The sequence below is a fragment of the Lepidochelys kempii genome, chromosome 8 (assembly GCF_965140265.1).
Source record: "Lepidochelys kempii isolate rLepKem1 chromosome 8, rLepKem1.hap2, whole genome shotgun sequence".
In the NCBI taxonomy this organism is placed as follows: domain Eukaryota; kingdom Metazoa; phylum Chordata; order Testudines; family Cheloniidae; genus Lepidochelys; species Lepidochelys kempii.
This window is the reverse complement of record NC_133263.1, coordinates 2,617,931-2,632,571: the sequence shown is the minus strand read 5'-3', so window position 1 is coordinate 2,632,571 and position 14,641 is coordinate 2,617,931. Positions and strand designations below refer to the sequence as shown.

Here is a 14,641-nt window from a genome sequence, read left to right as displayed (position 1 = left end):
TACAGAAGCCCATAATTTCACTCTGGAAAGGAAGGGTGCGGCAGTGGACTGCAACTCAGGACACTTTAGTTCAGTTTTTGCCTGTGCCACAGATTTCCAGTGGGATGTTGGGCAAGTTACTTACGGTCTGATTCTGCACCACTGAAGTCGATGGGAATTATGCCATGGACTTCAGTGATCACAGGATCAAACCTTTAATCTCTCAGAGCCTCGGCTGTAATATGGGGATGATACTTCCTTTCTCCCACCCTCCATCAGCCTTATGCATTGAGCCAGCCAGCTCTTCAGAGCAAGGACTGATTCTAGCTATGTTATTGCACAATGATTGTGCGTAGTCACTGTATAATAACAGCTAGAATGTGTCCTTTAGGTTTATTGTAACACTGTGATGTAAATGAGAACAACAAATGCTTCATTTTTAAGATAAACAAAAGTTCACTGAAATCAGTATAAGAGGAGTTTCAATGTAGCACGAGAGGAGTCTCATGAGAAGTAGATTTCCATGTGCTATTCTGTCACTTTTTGCTGCTCTGAATTTTGAGAAGGGCAGTTTGGGAGCTTCCGGCTTCCACCTTATAGTTATCCTGGTCTGTTGAGCAGTAGAAGCAGATAAATAAAGTCACAACCAGGGGCTCTAGTCACAGACAGGAAGTAACTTTAATTAAATATTGTGAAAGTTGAAAAGTTTTTACAGCTTGAATTCTGCAAAAAAATTATAACAATCTCTACAGTAGTTAGTTTCTCTAACAATAGAACTGTACAGTGTGTGTGTCTATTCAAAAAGATTTAGATAAGAAGGTGAAAGGTTAGTAGTTTCAGAGATGACTTCATTTTAGCTGCATCCTAGTACAACTGTGAGGAAATAGGCATACTTTTATGCAATCCAGTTATTGTGTAGCTTCACCTTTTGAAACTGAAATCTGAACATTTCCACTTAAAGCCATATTCCGTAAGGAGTAGCATCCTTTACTTAGTAAGAGACTGGGGTCTTTTTCAGGAAGATTTTGATAAATTTCCTTTCATCCGATCACTGTAAATAGCTGCAACAAAACATGCCGTTCATGAATCTTTGGACTTTGAAATAAAGGCCTACGAATGTACATGGTTAACATGGATGTCTAAATGGCTACAACTTAGAATGGAGTTCTACAAGACCAATCAAGGATGTCACTGGACAAAATATGGCTTTAAATTTGATTACATTGCCATGCTGTTGCTTATTATGTGAATTGGAATAATCGTTTCGAGTACAGAGAAGCAATACATTGATGTCTCACATTTTCCAGTTTTTTTTCTTTTATTTGCCCTTCCCCCCCGCCCCAAAAAGATCACACTGTGACTTTCTAGTGAAAACCATTGCAAAATTCATACAGGAAGCATGCACAGTTGCAGCATCGTTGGAAATGATTTCTTGCTCTACTAGAAAAAAGTTACATTGTCTTAAGGTAACAAAAACAGTTCTTTTGTGCTTTTCAATTCCTTTTTTTTTCTTAGAATGTTAGTGATGATTGACAGTTCTGGTGCACAGTACAATGTACAAGTGAAATGAATATGATTTGCATTGTTAAGGCATCCAATCTGCTGGTTTATATTTATGCGAAAGACAGAGAAATATACAAGCAGACTTAAGAAAGAAAGTATTTTCATTGAGTTCTATGAAGTTTCTCCCCATATTTAATGCACAAAAATGCGTCACTCCAAAGAGGAGAGATCCCATGCATATTAATAGAGTAAAACAGCATTGTTTTTTGTTAAGCCTCAAAAGCAAAGGATATTTTTTAAAATCTACATAACTAAATGCTACAAGAATAATATGCTACTTTTTGCCATATATTGGAAAAAACTTCTTAACTTACAAATAATACAAAAATAGACAATGGCTTTTAGGTGGAAATAAAAAAATGAAGCATGGTTTAAAACAATCTTAAAAAAACCCTATAAATGAAATGTTTTAAAATCACATTTAAACAGCTAATACAACGGTGAGTGACCAAACAAATCAGCACTTTTCACATAGCAAACGTACACAATAAAATAAACTGGGGATGGAGGGGGAAAGCAATGTACAAATTCCAAAGATAAATACATTATTTATATGGATATTTTACAAAATCCCCTTTAAAACAAACAAACAACCCCACCCCAACAAAACAAAAAAGCTTTTTTTCCCTTTAATTAATTTTGCAAGTCTGTGCAAGCGAAAGGTAGTGAGCTCTTTTTGCAAAATATGCAGTAACTTTTTGTGACATTGAAAAACTGTCTTAAGACATTAAAATGTATAAATAGAACAACAACTTTGGCAAAAAATCACAAAAAATCTACAGTATTTATAACTACATACAAAACACAACAGCAAAGAAAAAATATCAGATAATGCATCTTCAGAGCTTTGCTGCCTCTTTGATGACTAGTTTTAAGAACACTTCCCAGATAATGACAGCAAAATTCCTGTAAAACAGAACCTATGGTTTTGATTTGAAACCTTCCTCACAGCCCTTCCCCCTCCCACCCACCTGCAAATTCGAATTCATGTTTCCATTTACTATTCAAAACCAGTTACCTGTTGCTTAATATATTATGCTATAAACTGAGAGGGTCGGCTGATACAGCAACAATCCTAGCGGGAGGCTGACAAAAAACGTGTGTGCTTCTAGATCATTGAGAATGTAGAACTGCAGACGAGTCAATTCTGGTTCTGCCCCATAGAAACAAATAGATTAAAGTGAGGAGGAAAATTTATGATTACACCCAACATGTAATAATGGCTTGAGTCCGTGTCTTTAGACAGCGACACACAATCCAAAGGAGATTTGTATGCACAGCTCAGGTTATGCTAAACTCAAGGGAGGCCACTCATTTGGAAAGATTCTGATATAAGCTAAACAGAGAGCCATGCTAGTCTAATTATGCAGTTTTAGCATTATATCCAGAGGCACTGGGTTTCAGAGTTAAAGACGTCAGCTTACGGTATTCATGTCCTTAGCTACACTTTCACCAACTTTTCTCATCGCATTATTTACACAATTATTTAGTCTGATATTAAAAACAGAGGTTACAAATTCTCTCCCTGTTTTAAAAGAGCAGATTCTTAGTGAGTGGTATCTATTTAATTAGAGAATGAAAAACGTGTCGGATTAGCAAACCATCCCTGGATAAACAACACATATGAGCCGACTCTTAATTAAATGGCCATTATTCTTCTAAAAAAACCTAACTGGCACTTCTATTCTGTCCCTTACTGACTTATTTGTAAATGTTACCACTTCATTTCCCTTTACACAGCTTTAGAAAAGGGTCATAAATTAAAAACATGAAGTTTCATCTCTAGTGTCCCTTGCAGAACTGTATGATTTATAAAAGACAAATGGCTGTTGAGTTAAATCAAGCTTTAAAAAATAAAACAAACAAAAAACAAAAACCAAGAAAAAAAGTGGATTTTCTTTATCAACACAGAATAAATATATCTCCCATATACTTGGGATGGACAACTCAAATCAACACCTTGCAATTGCAGATTCTTTGTTAATTTCGGTATTTGCAAGGATGGTGATTTTTGTTTTGTTTAAAAATCTGCAGTTATTGTAAGATTCCTCTTTATTTTATTGTATTTTATTTTTTTAAAAAGGCCTGAGTAAAAAGTTCCACTCTGGGACTTGTATCAGATTTCTCTCTGAAGCAGAATTCAACCTCTTCAATAAAATTCTTCAAGGCAATCCTTTCACATGGGAGGAACAATCATGCCAGATATAGCTGTTAAAAGGAGAGGAGAGGGAGGGGAAAAAAGAAAAAGAAAAGTGACTTCTTTGCATCATAACTTCAATTCCAAAACCCTCACTACATTTACCAGTCAGATACTATCTATACTGGGAGCTGAATTCATACACAAGTGTCAAACAATAGAAGTAACAATATATGCATTAAATACAAAAGGTCTGATTCTGATCTCATTGACACTGGTGTAAATCAGGTCTAACTGTGGCATCAATGACATTTTTCTAGCCTAAATTTAGCATAATATCTGAGCTCAGACTCAAACCCTTTTCAGCTCTTAGATGCAGAATTTGGTTGCTTCTGGCAAAGCTGAGAAGGCCTAAACTGTGAGAACTTTCATAAATTCTGTTAATTTCTCAAGAAGAACAGAGATTTGTGCCCTGTATGGGCATACAGCTATCATCCCACATGCCAGCTGTGTATACAAAAGCCATAGTCTGCTGCCTTACGTACAGTAACACTGGATCCTTTTCTTAGCCAGCTTTCCCAGACAAGATCGTTTCAGTATTCAAACCCCTGAAGAGTGGATGGTCAAACCTATCACTCAGTGTTTCTGGGCTGGGCTGAGGATACATTTTGCTGTTTTGTGAGAGAGTTTAGGAGTAGGCCAGTATGAGCCAATACAGATCCAAGTAATACTGAGAATGATGATACAGGATTGAAACATCTGATCCACAGGCTGACTGGGATCTTTGCAAATTAGAACAGCAGTTAAGCCTTTGGGAAATCAAAGCTTTAGACCCTATCACTTAACTAATGGGAGCCAGCTGAGAAGATGGATTTCCTCCAATAGGCTATTTTATTCGGTTGTTGCAGCTCTGCAGAACTGATAGGTTGGCAACCACTAGCTGACCCAGGGTGGACATGGTGCCCACCTATGCTCCTTTCCCTGATTCTCTCAGACTGTGGCACACACGGATTCATTTAACATTTTACCTATTTAAAAACTTGTTGGATATTGACATTACCAGGAGTTGTGCATGCATAGCCAGTGGCCCTGAGAGCAACTTAAACCCCCTACAGAAGAAAGTTCCAAGTTAAAGCTGCAATCAATCCTTAACCCGGGGTTTTTTTTTGTGGGGCCTCAGCATCATGGCATCTTATGGGCTCACCAAATCTTTAGGTGCCTCTTCACTACTGGGATGAATTAAGAGTAGAGTTTTAGTCTTAATTTAGATTTTCGTCTCTTTTCTTTGTGTAAGGTGATTTTACTGCATTATATATAGAATCATAGTCTCTTTTAAATTATTTTACAGAAAAACATAGACTTCCTCACAGTTTCACCTCCACCTTTGTCTCTTTTTGTTTACCAGGAACCACACTCCATCTACAACCTGTACAGAACAAGGGCACATCTAGTGGCTGAATGGTATACTGCAAGCATGCAGTGTGGTAGCCATGTTGGTCCCAGGATATTGGAGAGTCAAGGTGGGTGAGGTGATATCTTTTATTGGACCAACTTCTGTTGGTGAGAGAGACACGCTTTTGATCTTACTAAAAGTAAACATCATTACAAGCGGCAGTCACATAGGTTCTTCATGAATGTTATAACAGGATTGCATCTTTGAAAAGGTAGTTGTATGATTATTTGCAAGAGGATATAAAATGCATACTAGACATCAGGGTGGCTGCACTTCTTGGGTGCATGATTTAAACACCAGAGTTGCCATCTCAGACATCTGGGCAAATGATTTCTTAGGGAAGAATTCGGTCCTGTGACTGGTTCTAATTCATTGTACTTTAATTACAGCTGTATGCACTTGATAAGAACCAAGCCAAAGTGAAAGACTCGCAGATTTGGGGTGGGGAGGGAGCAGGGAAATGTTTTCTCCACGAACACCACCATATGTGCAAGAATTACAAGAATAATCAGTGCAGGGAAAACAGTTCAAGTCAACTGCACTGATGAAATGAAATAAAATGAGAGAAGGGGAGAACGCAAAACACATCCACGGATGCTGTATGACATTCTAAGAGATGACATGTTCCAATTGTCCAGCTGCATTTCTGTTCTTTGAGTGTCTCAGCCAGCAATGTTTTGCAAAGGACAATTGCACTAGGAATTCTGGTAAGGGGCTGGGTTATATCTGGGGCAGCTTTAAAGGACTTAATTTTTAGGGTTTCCCAAACTAGCTGCTGTAGTTTCACCCAAAGTTCATAAAACCAGGGACGATGCTAAAGAAATAACACCAAGTTCGCTCTGCAGTTTGATCTCAGAGAGAGGCGAAGGGTGAGAGCAGCCTCATTGGAAGCCACTACTCCTCTTCCTATGCAGGTGGGGGGAAGTTGAGGGGAAAGGAGGGAGTGGGTGGTGTCTTGATTCTGTCTCCCTCTCTCCTCCTTTTGTCCCCCCGCCCCACTCTGGTCTTCTCCTGGGGCAGTACTACTATGTGCAGCCCCCTAGGGGGGACTTGTGGGAACTCCACAACTGAGCCTTATGCAAATAATCACAACTTCTCACTCTAGGACTGTTACATTTCCTGATAGATAGATGCAAGAGATGCACCTGGTGCGAGTGAAAGTGAAATGATAGAAAAGTACATCATGTAAGTAGGTTTTCAAGGCATCACTATTATTCTTATTGAGGAGCTCTGATATTCTGAATTAAATTACAAGTCAAATGGAGAAAACGACATCTTTTTTGCCTAAAAGCCTTGGCATTTCCATTCTGCCAGGTCCTCATTTAGATCGTGCTACTTTTGTTCCTTAAGTGCTACGTCAACAGGGCCATGTAAATTCTTTCAACTGCAGCATGCCATCGATTCTGAAAAAAGGAGAGATCAGAGGGAAATGCTGTAGGAATGAGATCAGACCTCCTCTAAAAGGAGAGAGAGGAACAGCTCCTACCCATGGGCATTATTTCTGCCCATCCCATGCTCATTGTATCTGCTGTTAGCAAATTACAGAAATAATGTATTTTGAGTTTTACAAAATTGCTCAGCAAAGAGAACAGCAGATCAGCATGGCTGCTGTTCTAGTGACTTCTGCTACATAAGCAAAGCTTGATTGCTTTCTGGTGTACCCAGAAGCCCAAGAGAGATAAGTCAGTCTCCTTATACATAGTTGTTTATTTAAGCAATAAGACACAACAGGCACTGCATTTCTGAGCGATTATTGCATGCCTCGGGTGGTGTCATAAGGCATGGGGCTAAAGGCCATGTGTCTTTAACTCACCAAGAAGTTCAGTGGTGCCCTAGAAATGAACTGTTTCTCTTGGTGTCTTATTCTTATTATGAAACTGAATTGCTAAATACAAATTAGGGAAAATACTTAGATCGGTGTGTTTTCTGGACGTGACATAACAAGGTGGCAATCAGCAATCCCCAACTGCGACCAGTGCTCTAAGCTCATTCCATAATTGCTTTTCATAATACAGTAGGTGAAATCTGGAATTCTGTGTGTGATGAAGTGAAAAACAATGATTTTAAAAAACCTCCTGCTGCTCGTTCTCTTTCCCTACTCCAAAGCAAGGGGGCGGGGGAGGGACAGAAGAAACACAAACACTCTCAAAAGCCCATGTGAGCCAACTATCGGTTTCCAATTTTTATTCACAAGGCTAAATAGTTCTAGTTGATGCCGTTGCAAATAAATGCTGTTCAAATCTGCAGCACGCAGGCAGTGACAGATTTTTAAAACCAGCACATTTTCTGTGAGCCAAGGTTTAGCTGTCGATTAAAAACCTGGTTGTGTTTTGTTTCTAATGTGTTAAATGAGGGGTTTGACTGACACCTCAAAAAAGCTACTAATTCATATGTTCTAGTCTTGTAACTACTTATTTCAGCATAAGGATTTATACCCCCAATTTACCAGTCAAAAGTACACTGAATGCAATGCTTATCTTTAGCCGTGATAGATGCCAGTTTTTATGAATGAATTCTTTCCACTCTACATGCATATAGATTTTATTTTGTGAATGATGCCATCTCAACTCTGATTGCGAGGCAAGCTTCTCTCTCCATTGGAATGACAGAAGCTGTGGCATGACACACAGATTCTTTAGGACATGATACACATTTTGAACAGATCATTCCGAAACAAGCCCTACGTGAAATGGGTTTAGTGATTAAAGGGTTTATTCTCCACTCAATACGCTTTATCGGAGTTGCACAGGCACATGGAAAGGAAAATGCCCAAACCTGAGGTCTAAAGTACAGCATGCATCACAAAACCTTTCCACCTCTAGCGTAGTCTGAGACAGTTGGCTGCATCTGCTTATGAAAACCCCTCAATCTAAGTGAGCATGAAAACGTACACATCTCAGCATGCTAAAGTGGCGTACAGTCATTATAAGGGAGGGTTAGGCACCACATTGTTTGCCGCACCAAACAATGAAATGGGCAGTTCTGTTTCCTGCAGCATCCCCAGTGCTGACTGTATTTTAATCTCCCATTCCCTCAGTCTGCATGAACACATGATTACGTACTTATGTAACCATATTAGTATATTTTTGAATTAGAGAACTAGAGACATAGAAAATAAGAAGCTCCTGTATTACCAACGGCCTAAGAGGCTTTCAAAGGGACACTGCATCATTTAGGAGATTCATTGGCTTACAAGAAGTCCATTAATCACGAGGAGCTGTTTGCCCCATTATGCAGTAAATTGGGAAATGCTGCTTTTAGTTAGGAATGTGCCTTGTATTTATTAAAGGCAAACATATGCACCAAGCTTTGCAGCTGTCTATGTACCATGAAGCCCTACAGCTCTTGCGGAGTCAGAAGGATTTCTGCATAAGAGTACGATGACAAAGGAAAAAAAAGGAAGGGAAGATTGAGTGACGTACTTCAGGAGAAGGCCAGCCCCTGGAGAGACCCTGCAGTGGAGTACTTGCTAGAGTCCACAAAAGACTGGTCTGATAATGGACGACAACAGGGAATAAGAGAGGAAAGAAAGAAAAAGGATGGTATTAGTAAGCGGAAATAATTCTCGTTTTTATTAAAACACTAGATCTGTGCTTTTAAAGCCACAGCATCTAAATTCAGTAGGATGAGTAGAGTTAAAGAAAGGGCATGTTCCCAGTCACCTGCTAGGCACAGGGGGATGGGGATAGATTCCAGTTACTCTTTACAGGAGTAAACTATAGGCCAGAGACCACAACAGCCCCATCAAGGTCCATCCCCTCTGCCAACGCCTAATTAAACGCTGTGCGTAATGCAGTGCTGCAAGCTCGCGGTTTCAAGAGGAGCGATCTTCCTCCCCAGGCTGATCTCACCTACCTTGCAGGCTATTGCCGTTGGTGCTGGTACAGGTGGGAGGTGGGGAAGTCTGCGGTCTCACGACAGGGGCAAACGCACTCTTCTGCTTCACCGCTGAGACCATGTTGGCTGGTGAGAAGGAGAAAATCCCGGAGGAACTGCTACAGTTTGATGGGAGACTAGTGGAGGAGGCCATTGTTGGACTTGATGGCACGACTAGAAGAAAAAAACCCCAAACCAAGCATTTCTTACACTGTGAATTCATGAGCAGACACTGGGAAGAAAAGATTCCTGATTCCAGGATGCACAAGTCCTGATTTCAAAAGGCCCTGAGACCATCCACATCTCCCCTTGACTCCAGTTAGAGTCCCGCGTGCTCAGCACTTCTGAAAATCTGGCACACAGTGTATGGCCATCACCACTGAAAATCTCACAGGCCTGACTGCCTAATACTTCATCATGAATCCTAATAGGCAGCAGTTTAAAATAAACCAAAGGAAGCATTTCTTCACATGATGCACAGTCAACCTGTGGAACATTTTGCCAGAGGATGTTGTGAAGGCCAAGACTATAACGGGATTCAAAAAGAACTAGATAAATTAATGGAGGATAGGTCCATCAATGGCCATTAGCTAGGATGGGCAGGGATGGTGTCCCTAGCCTCTATTTGGCAGAAGCTGGGAATGGACAACGGGGATGGATCACTTGATGATTATGAATGAATGTTCTGTTCACTCCCTCTGGGGCACCTGGCATTGGTCGGGAGACAGGATTCTGGGCTAGATGGACCTTTGATCTGTCCCAGTGTGGCCACTCTTATGTTCTTAATCATTGTTCTTGTCGGTGTGATAGACTCCCCCTTTTCATCCAGCACATTACTTTATTATTATTTTTAAGCTACTTTAGCTGTGATTAGGACAAACCTGTAGGACTTACTTAATGTGACAGATCATGCCAGTTCAATCACGGAAGGGACAGTACAGTATTTTAAATGGAAACTTGGATCTAGGGTCATATTTGGAAAGTCCAAGCCTTTCAACTGGACTGGGATACCAGCATTTCAGGGAGCCCATCTTTACAGCTAAAGGGGTCTGGAAAGATCTGCAGTGTTTCATAGAAGCCTGCAGAAGATCAGAGCTTCTGGCGCCCAACCAACCTATTTGACAAGATTCAGCTGAAGAGCACCAGTGGCTCGGATTTTTCTTTTATTCCCATTGCATGGGTTGGGGCTGAAAAAGCGCTATTAAGAGGGTGGAGAGTTAAATGAGTCTCCTGATTTGTGATTTGTTCTCTGGGTCAGGAGGGCTAATGGCAGAAGTGACTTTCAGAAGATTCTAAAAGTTAATCGAGCTGTATGCAGCACGTTAAACCGCAAGATGGCTGCTGCAGTAGCTTCATCTATTTACATTTACTCTTTTTGATTCTTGGAACTAGAACATAAAAACGTAAGAGCTTCCATATTGGGTCAGACCCATGGTCCATCTGACCTCGTATCCTGCCTCCAACAGCAGCCTCTACCAAAGCTTCAGGGTAGTGTACAAAATAGGGCAATTATGGAGTGATCCACCCCATCTTCTACTCCTGGTTTCTGACAGTCAGAGGTTTAGGGTTGTCCCAAGCATGGGGTTCCGTCCCTGACCATCTTGGCTAACAGCCATTGATGGACCTGTCCTCCATGAACTTCTCCAGTTCTTTTTTGAATCCATGTATGCTTCTGGCCACCACAACATCCCAAGGCAATGATTGCCCCAGGTTAGTTGTGTGAACAAGCACGTTGTATTAAACCTGCTGTCTATTAATTTCTATTGGGTGACCCTGGGGTTTTCTGGGAAAGGGTAAATAGCACTTCTCTATTTACTTTTTCCACATGACTCATGATTTTTATGAACCTCTATCATATCCCCCCTCAGCGTCTCTTTTCTGAGCTGATTGGCCCTAATCTTTTTAGTCTCTTGTAGGGAAGCAGTTCCATACCCTTGATCATCTTTGTTGTCTGTCTGAGAACCTTTCCCAGTCCCACTCTATCCTAGGTAAGATGTGGTAGTAATTGCACAATGCAATTTTCTAATTGTGGGCATCACCCCTGTAAATCCTGCTTCCCAAGGGTACCTTCTTTGCCATCCCGATAGGTGAATTCCACCTAGCCTATCTCAAGATGACCTGTGATTACTGTGATGATGCATTCTCATTTATAAAGGCCGAAATCAGACTGTTCTCTAGCTTCAAAGTGTCAATCAGCTTTGGGAAGCCTTCTTCTTCTCAGGACCCCACTGGACTCCTCCGAGGGCCATCATCAGAGTACACAGCATCACAAACATAATTCGTATTTCTCATCTGGCCAATGGGTGGGTGGGTTAGGGTGGTACGGTGGGAGGATGGGATGGCTTTAAGGGGAAGGGTTGGATTAACAAATCATATGTTGGGTGCTATTTAGGATACTGAAAACAGGGACTTGTTTTTATGACAGCCAGGTCAAGAAAACCTCCTGGCGGATCTGTGACCACACTCTGGATATCGAGAATGCTACATTTTCATTCAGAGCCATGGGCCAAATGCTCAGCTGGTGTAAATCAGTGTAGCGCGATTGTCTTCCAGTGAGCTACTCTGATTTATATCAGCTCAACATCTTGCCCCACTTACGGTAGTAAATAGACGTCTTCAGATTTTATAAAAAGGTTCAGAATATTTTTAAATGACGGCAACATTTTCACGTGTGTCTGATTTTTAAACTCCCCCCCCTTTACATTGCAAAGTTGACACAAAGGAGGTTTGATTTTTAAATGGCTGAGTACTTGAAATCCTGTTGGTTTACTGTACAATGCAGTTAATGTCTTTGGGTCATGGATTTATCATGTAGGGAGTTTGTTTTCATAAAAATACGTCCAAACAATTCCAGTTAATACAGTATTATTGGACTCCAGCCTTGAACCAAAACAGAAAGGGACCTGTTTATTCTTATTGTTCCTCTGGTTTAGAAACTATTTATGAACATGAGTGGATTATGAATAATTAAATATTATAGGAAAAAAATTCAAATCAGCTGGGCTTTGGATTATTATTTTATTTGCATTTATGCAGATAAAAATCATCCCATCTGAGTCCGTATATGAGAATCGGATATCATATTTGTGAAACACTGAGGAAATCAATTAATGGAAATTAGATGTTCAAAGTTTTACAGTCTGACAGATATAATCTAGTCTGAAGTCACTTGGTGTCTGCAAGCACTTGTTAAGGAAGAACAATCAAAGCACCTAAATTGAATTGCTACTATGCAGCAATTAGTTTATTGATTTAATTAAGAATGGCACCTTTTAATTTTCAGGTCATGATTGAAACATTTTCTGATTGAATGGATTAGATATTAACAGAATGACAGATCTACCACAAAAACCTCCAAAAATAAAAACAAAATAAAGCAAACATTCAGGACTGAGATGTGAAGTGTTACTCCAAAGATGGCTTCATTCATAAATATGAAATAGTAAATTGCATGAGTATTTTTAATGGATTACAGGCATCTGTTTCCAAAAAAAATATGCCTCTTTAATCATGTTGCATTATGAATTTAGCTCACGAAAGCTTATGCTTAAATAAATTGGTTAGTCTCTAAGGTGCCACAAGTCCTCCTTTTCTTTTTGCGAATACAGACTAACACAGCTGTTACTCTGAAACCTATGAATTTAGAATATACAGGTTCTGTTATAGGAAATTTAGGTTAACAAGAAAGAAAATTGATAACATTAAAGATTCCATTGTTATCAGAGTACAAGCGTGATACTGATTGGGGATTCCCCGGTTACAAAGTGCTAGGTTTGTAGGTGAACATTTTTTTCGAAATATTGCGGAGCTAAGCAGCCGAGGTCATTATTTTTAAACTGAATTGCTATTAGTTCCTTTTCAAATCTGCACTCACTGCATGCATTTAACTGTCATTCTGAATATCAGACAACTTTAAAATTATACGTGTTGATATATTTAGCATCCCACATGTACAGAACATGTTAGGGTCTGACCCTGCAAAAAAATCACTTGCACGACTAGTCCTTACAGACCTGTTCTGTCACTGAGTTTGCATTGATGCCAGTGGAGCTACTCACAGAGTAAGCTACTACACAAGTAAGCTCCCATTAGTTTCTACTACTCATGTGCATAAGGTTTTTCAGGATCAGGCTTGTAGGCCCTGATCCTGTAAACTCTTATGCACATGAGTAGTTACATTTATGAAATTGCTTACACTTGCCAACATGCTGAACCTTACACACTTGAGTAGTTCTTTTAAAGTCAATGGGCATAAAGTCAATCCTGTGCATAAGCATTTGCACGGTTGGAATCTCAGACTGTAAGCTCTTTAGAGCATGGAACAGACGCTTTTACGTGTTTTGTATCTTTGTGGCACTCTATAATAAACACTTAATAAAAATAAGCTGAATTCTGAGACTCTTGCTCAAGTTTTACTCCGTCCCGAGTGAAGTCAATATAATACTGAGCAACGACAAAACCATCGAATTACGGCCTCAAGATGTGACCCAATGACAATTAATAATTGCTAAGAGGGGTGTTGGCATATTATTTATAAGATAAATACGAACCCTTGCCAAAGTTACAGGACCTCTCTTTTCTGACTTTGATACCTTACTGTTGGAACAAATTAGGTTTCATTTAGCAAAGAGCCTCAAACTCCTTTCCCCACAAATAACAATCTCAGTATTGATGCTACAAGTTTTGACAAAATCCAGCAGACATGAAGTCATTTACGTGATCTCCATTTTCTAGAATTAGCAGCGTTTAAGGGAGTGTGTTCTTATTTACAGGATGCAAAAAAAGTTTTGAAGAGAGAGATTATTCTTTTTCAATCCCGCACATTCTCCCAAATAATAATAATAAAGCAGAGCAGTGCACTGATAGCAACACTAAAAAGTGCTTCAAAACGCCAGTGAGTCGCCATTTCATTCTAATGAAAAACTGCAAACTGCAGAAGTGTCATATAATACTCACTGGCATAGGGAGAATTGGCAGCAGATCCATTGAGGAAGGTTGGAGAACCACCTAAATTTGACATTCCAGCATTCCCATAGCCGTTCATGCTTGTTGTGACGGAGTTGTAGTTTGTCTGCTGAGGGGTGGTGCTTGGCACATACCCATGAGGTGACACACTGCTTGAGTTGCGAGTAAAACCTTTTTTTGGAGAGGGGAAAAAGTTAAAGAGAAGTATTTCTAAACATCGCCCCCCCCCCAAATCTGCTGAACTAAGACAAATGATGCAAACTACAGTAAAATACATGAGGCTTATTCTTCAGTGGTTGTTGGTAGGAGATCAGAGATAGACTTGGTGTATACATTTGGCCACAATTTTCAAAAGTGAGCAGCAATTTTGGGTGCCCAATTTGACACAAGTTAAAAGGACTCATTTTCTGAATGTTCTGGGTGCTGCCCTCCAAAAACTCAAACCCCTTTGAAGTGTCTCAAGTTGGGCATTCAGAAATTAAGACAACCAAAATCACTAACCACTTTTAAATGTAGGGGGTAAGACCTAGATAAATGAATTCTCTGAAGTTCTAAGATACCTGAATTCATGGTAGAGATGTAAACTAGCTGAAAAATTTAAATCCAGACCCAATTCTGAATTTCCCACAGAATTGTGGGCAACAGGGTTGGGGAAATCATGTCTGGAT

General features: G+C 39.9%; 1 protein-coding gene across 9 annotated transcripts in view; it reads right to left on the bottom strand.

The window, feature by feature from the left end:
* Window positions 1–638: 638 nt before the first annotated feature.
* Window positions 639–14,641, bottom strand: part of EBF1 (EBF transcription factor 1) — a 334,110-nt gene continuing 320,107 nt past the window's right edge. For 5 of the 9 annotated variants that reach the window (XM_073355192.1, XM_073355193.1, XM_073355195.1 and 2 more), the window contains exons 14-17: window positions 13,965–14,144; window positions 8,988–9,182; window positions 8,555–8,623; window positions 639–3,750 (exon numbers count right to left, since the gene is read on the bottom strand). In XM_073355192.1, coding sequence (XP_073211293.1) covers window positions 8,556–8,623; window positions 8,988–9,182; window positions 13,965–14,144 — 443 coding nt within the window. In that variant the 3' untranslated portion in view covers window positions 639–3,750; window position 8,555. The remainder of the gene's footprint in view (window positions 3,751–8,554; window positions 8,624–8,987; window positions 9,183–13,964; window positions 14,145–14,641) is intronic. The other 4 variants (XM_073355197.1, XM_073355198.1, XM_073355199.1 and 1 more) reach the window with 1 other exon arrangement.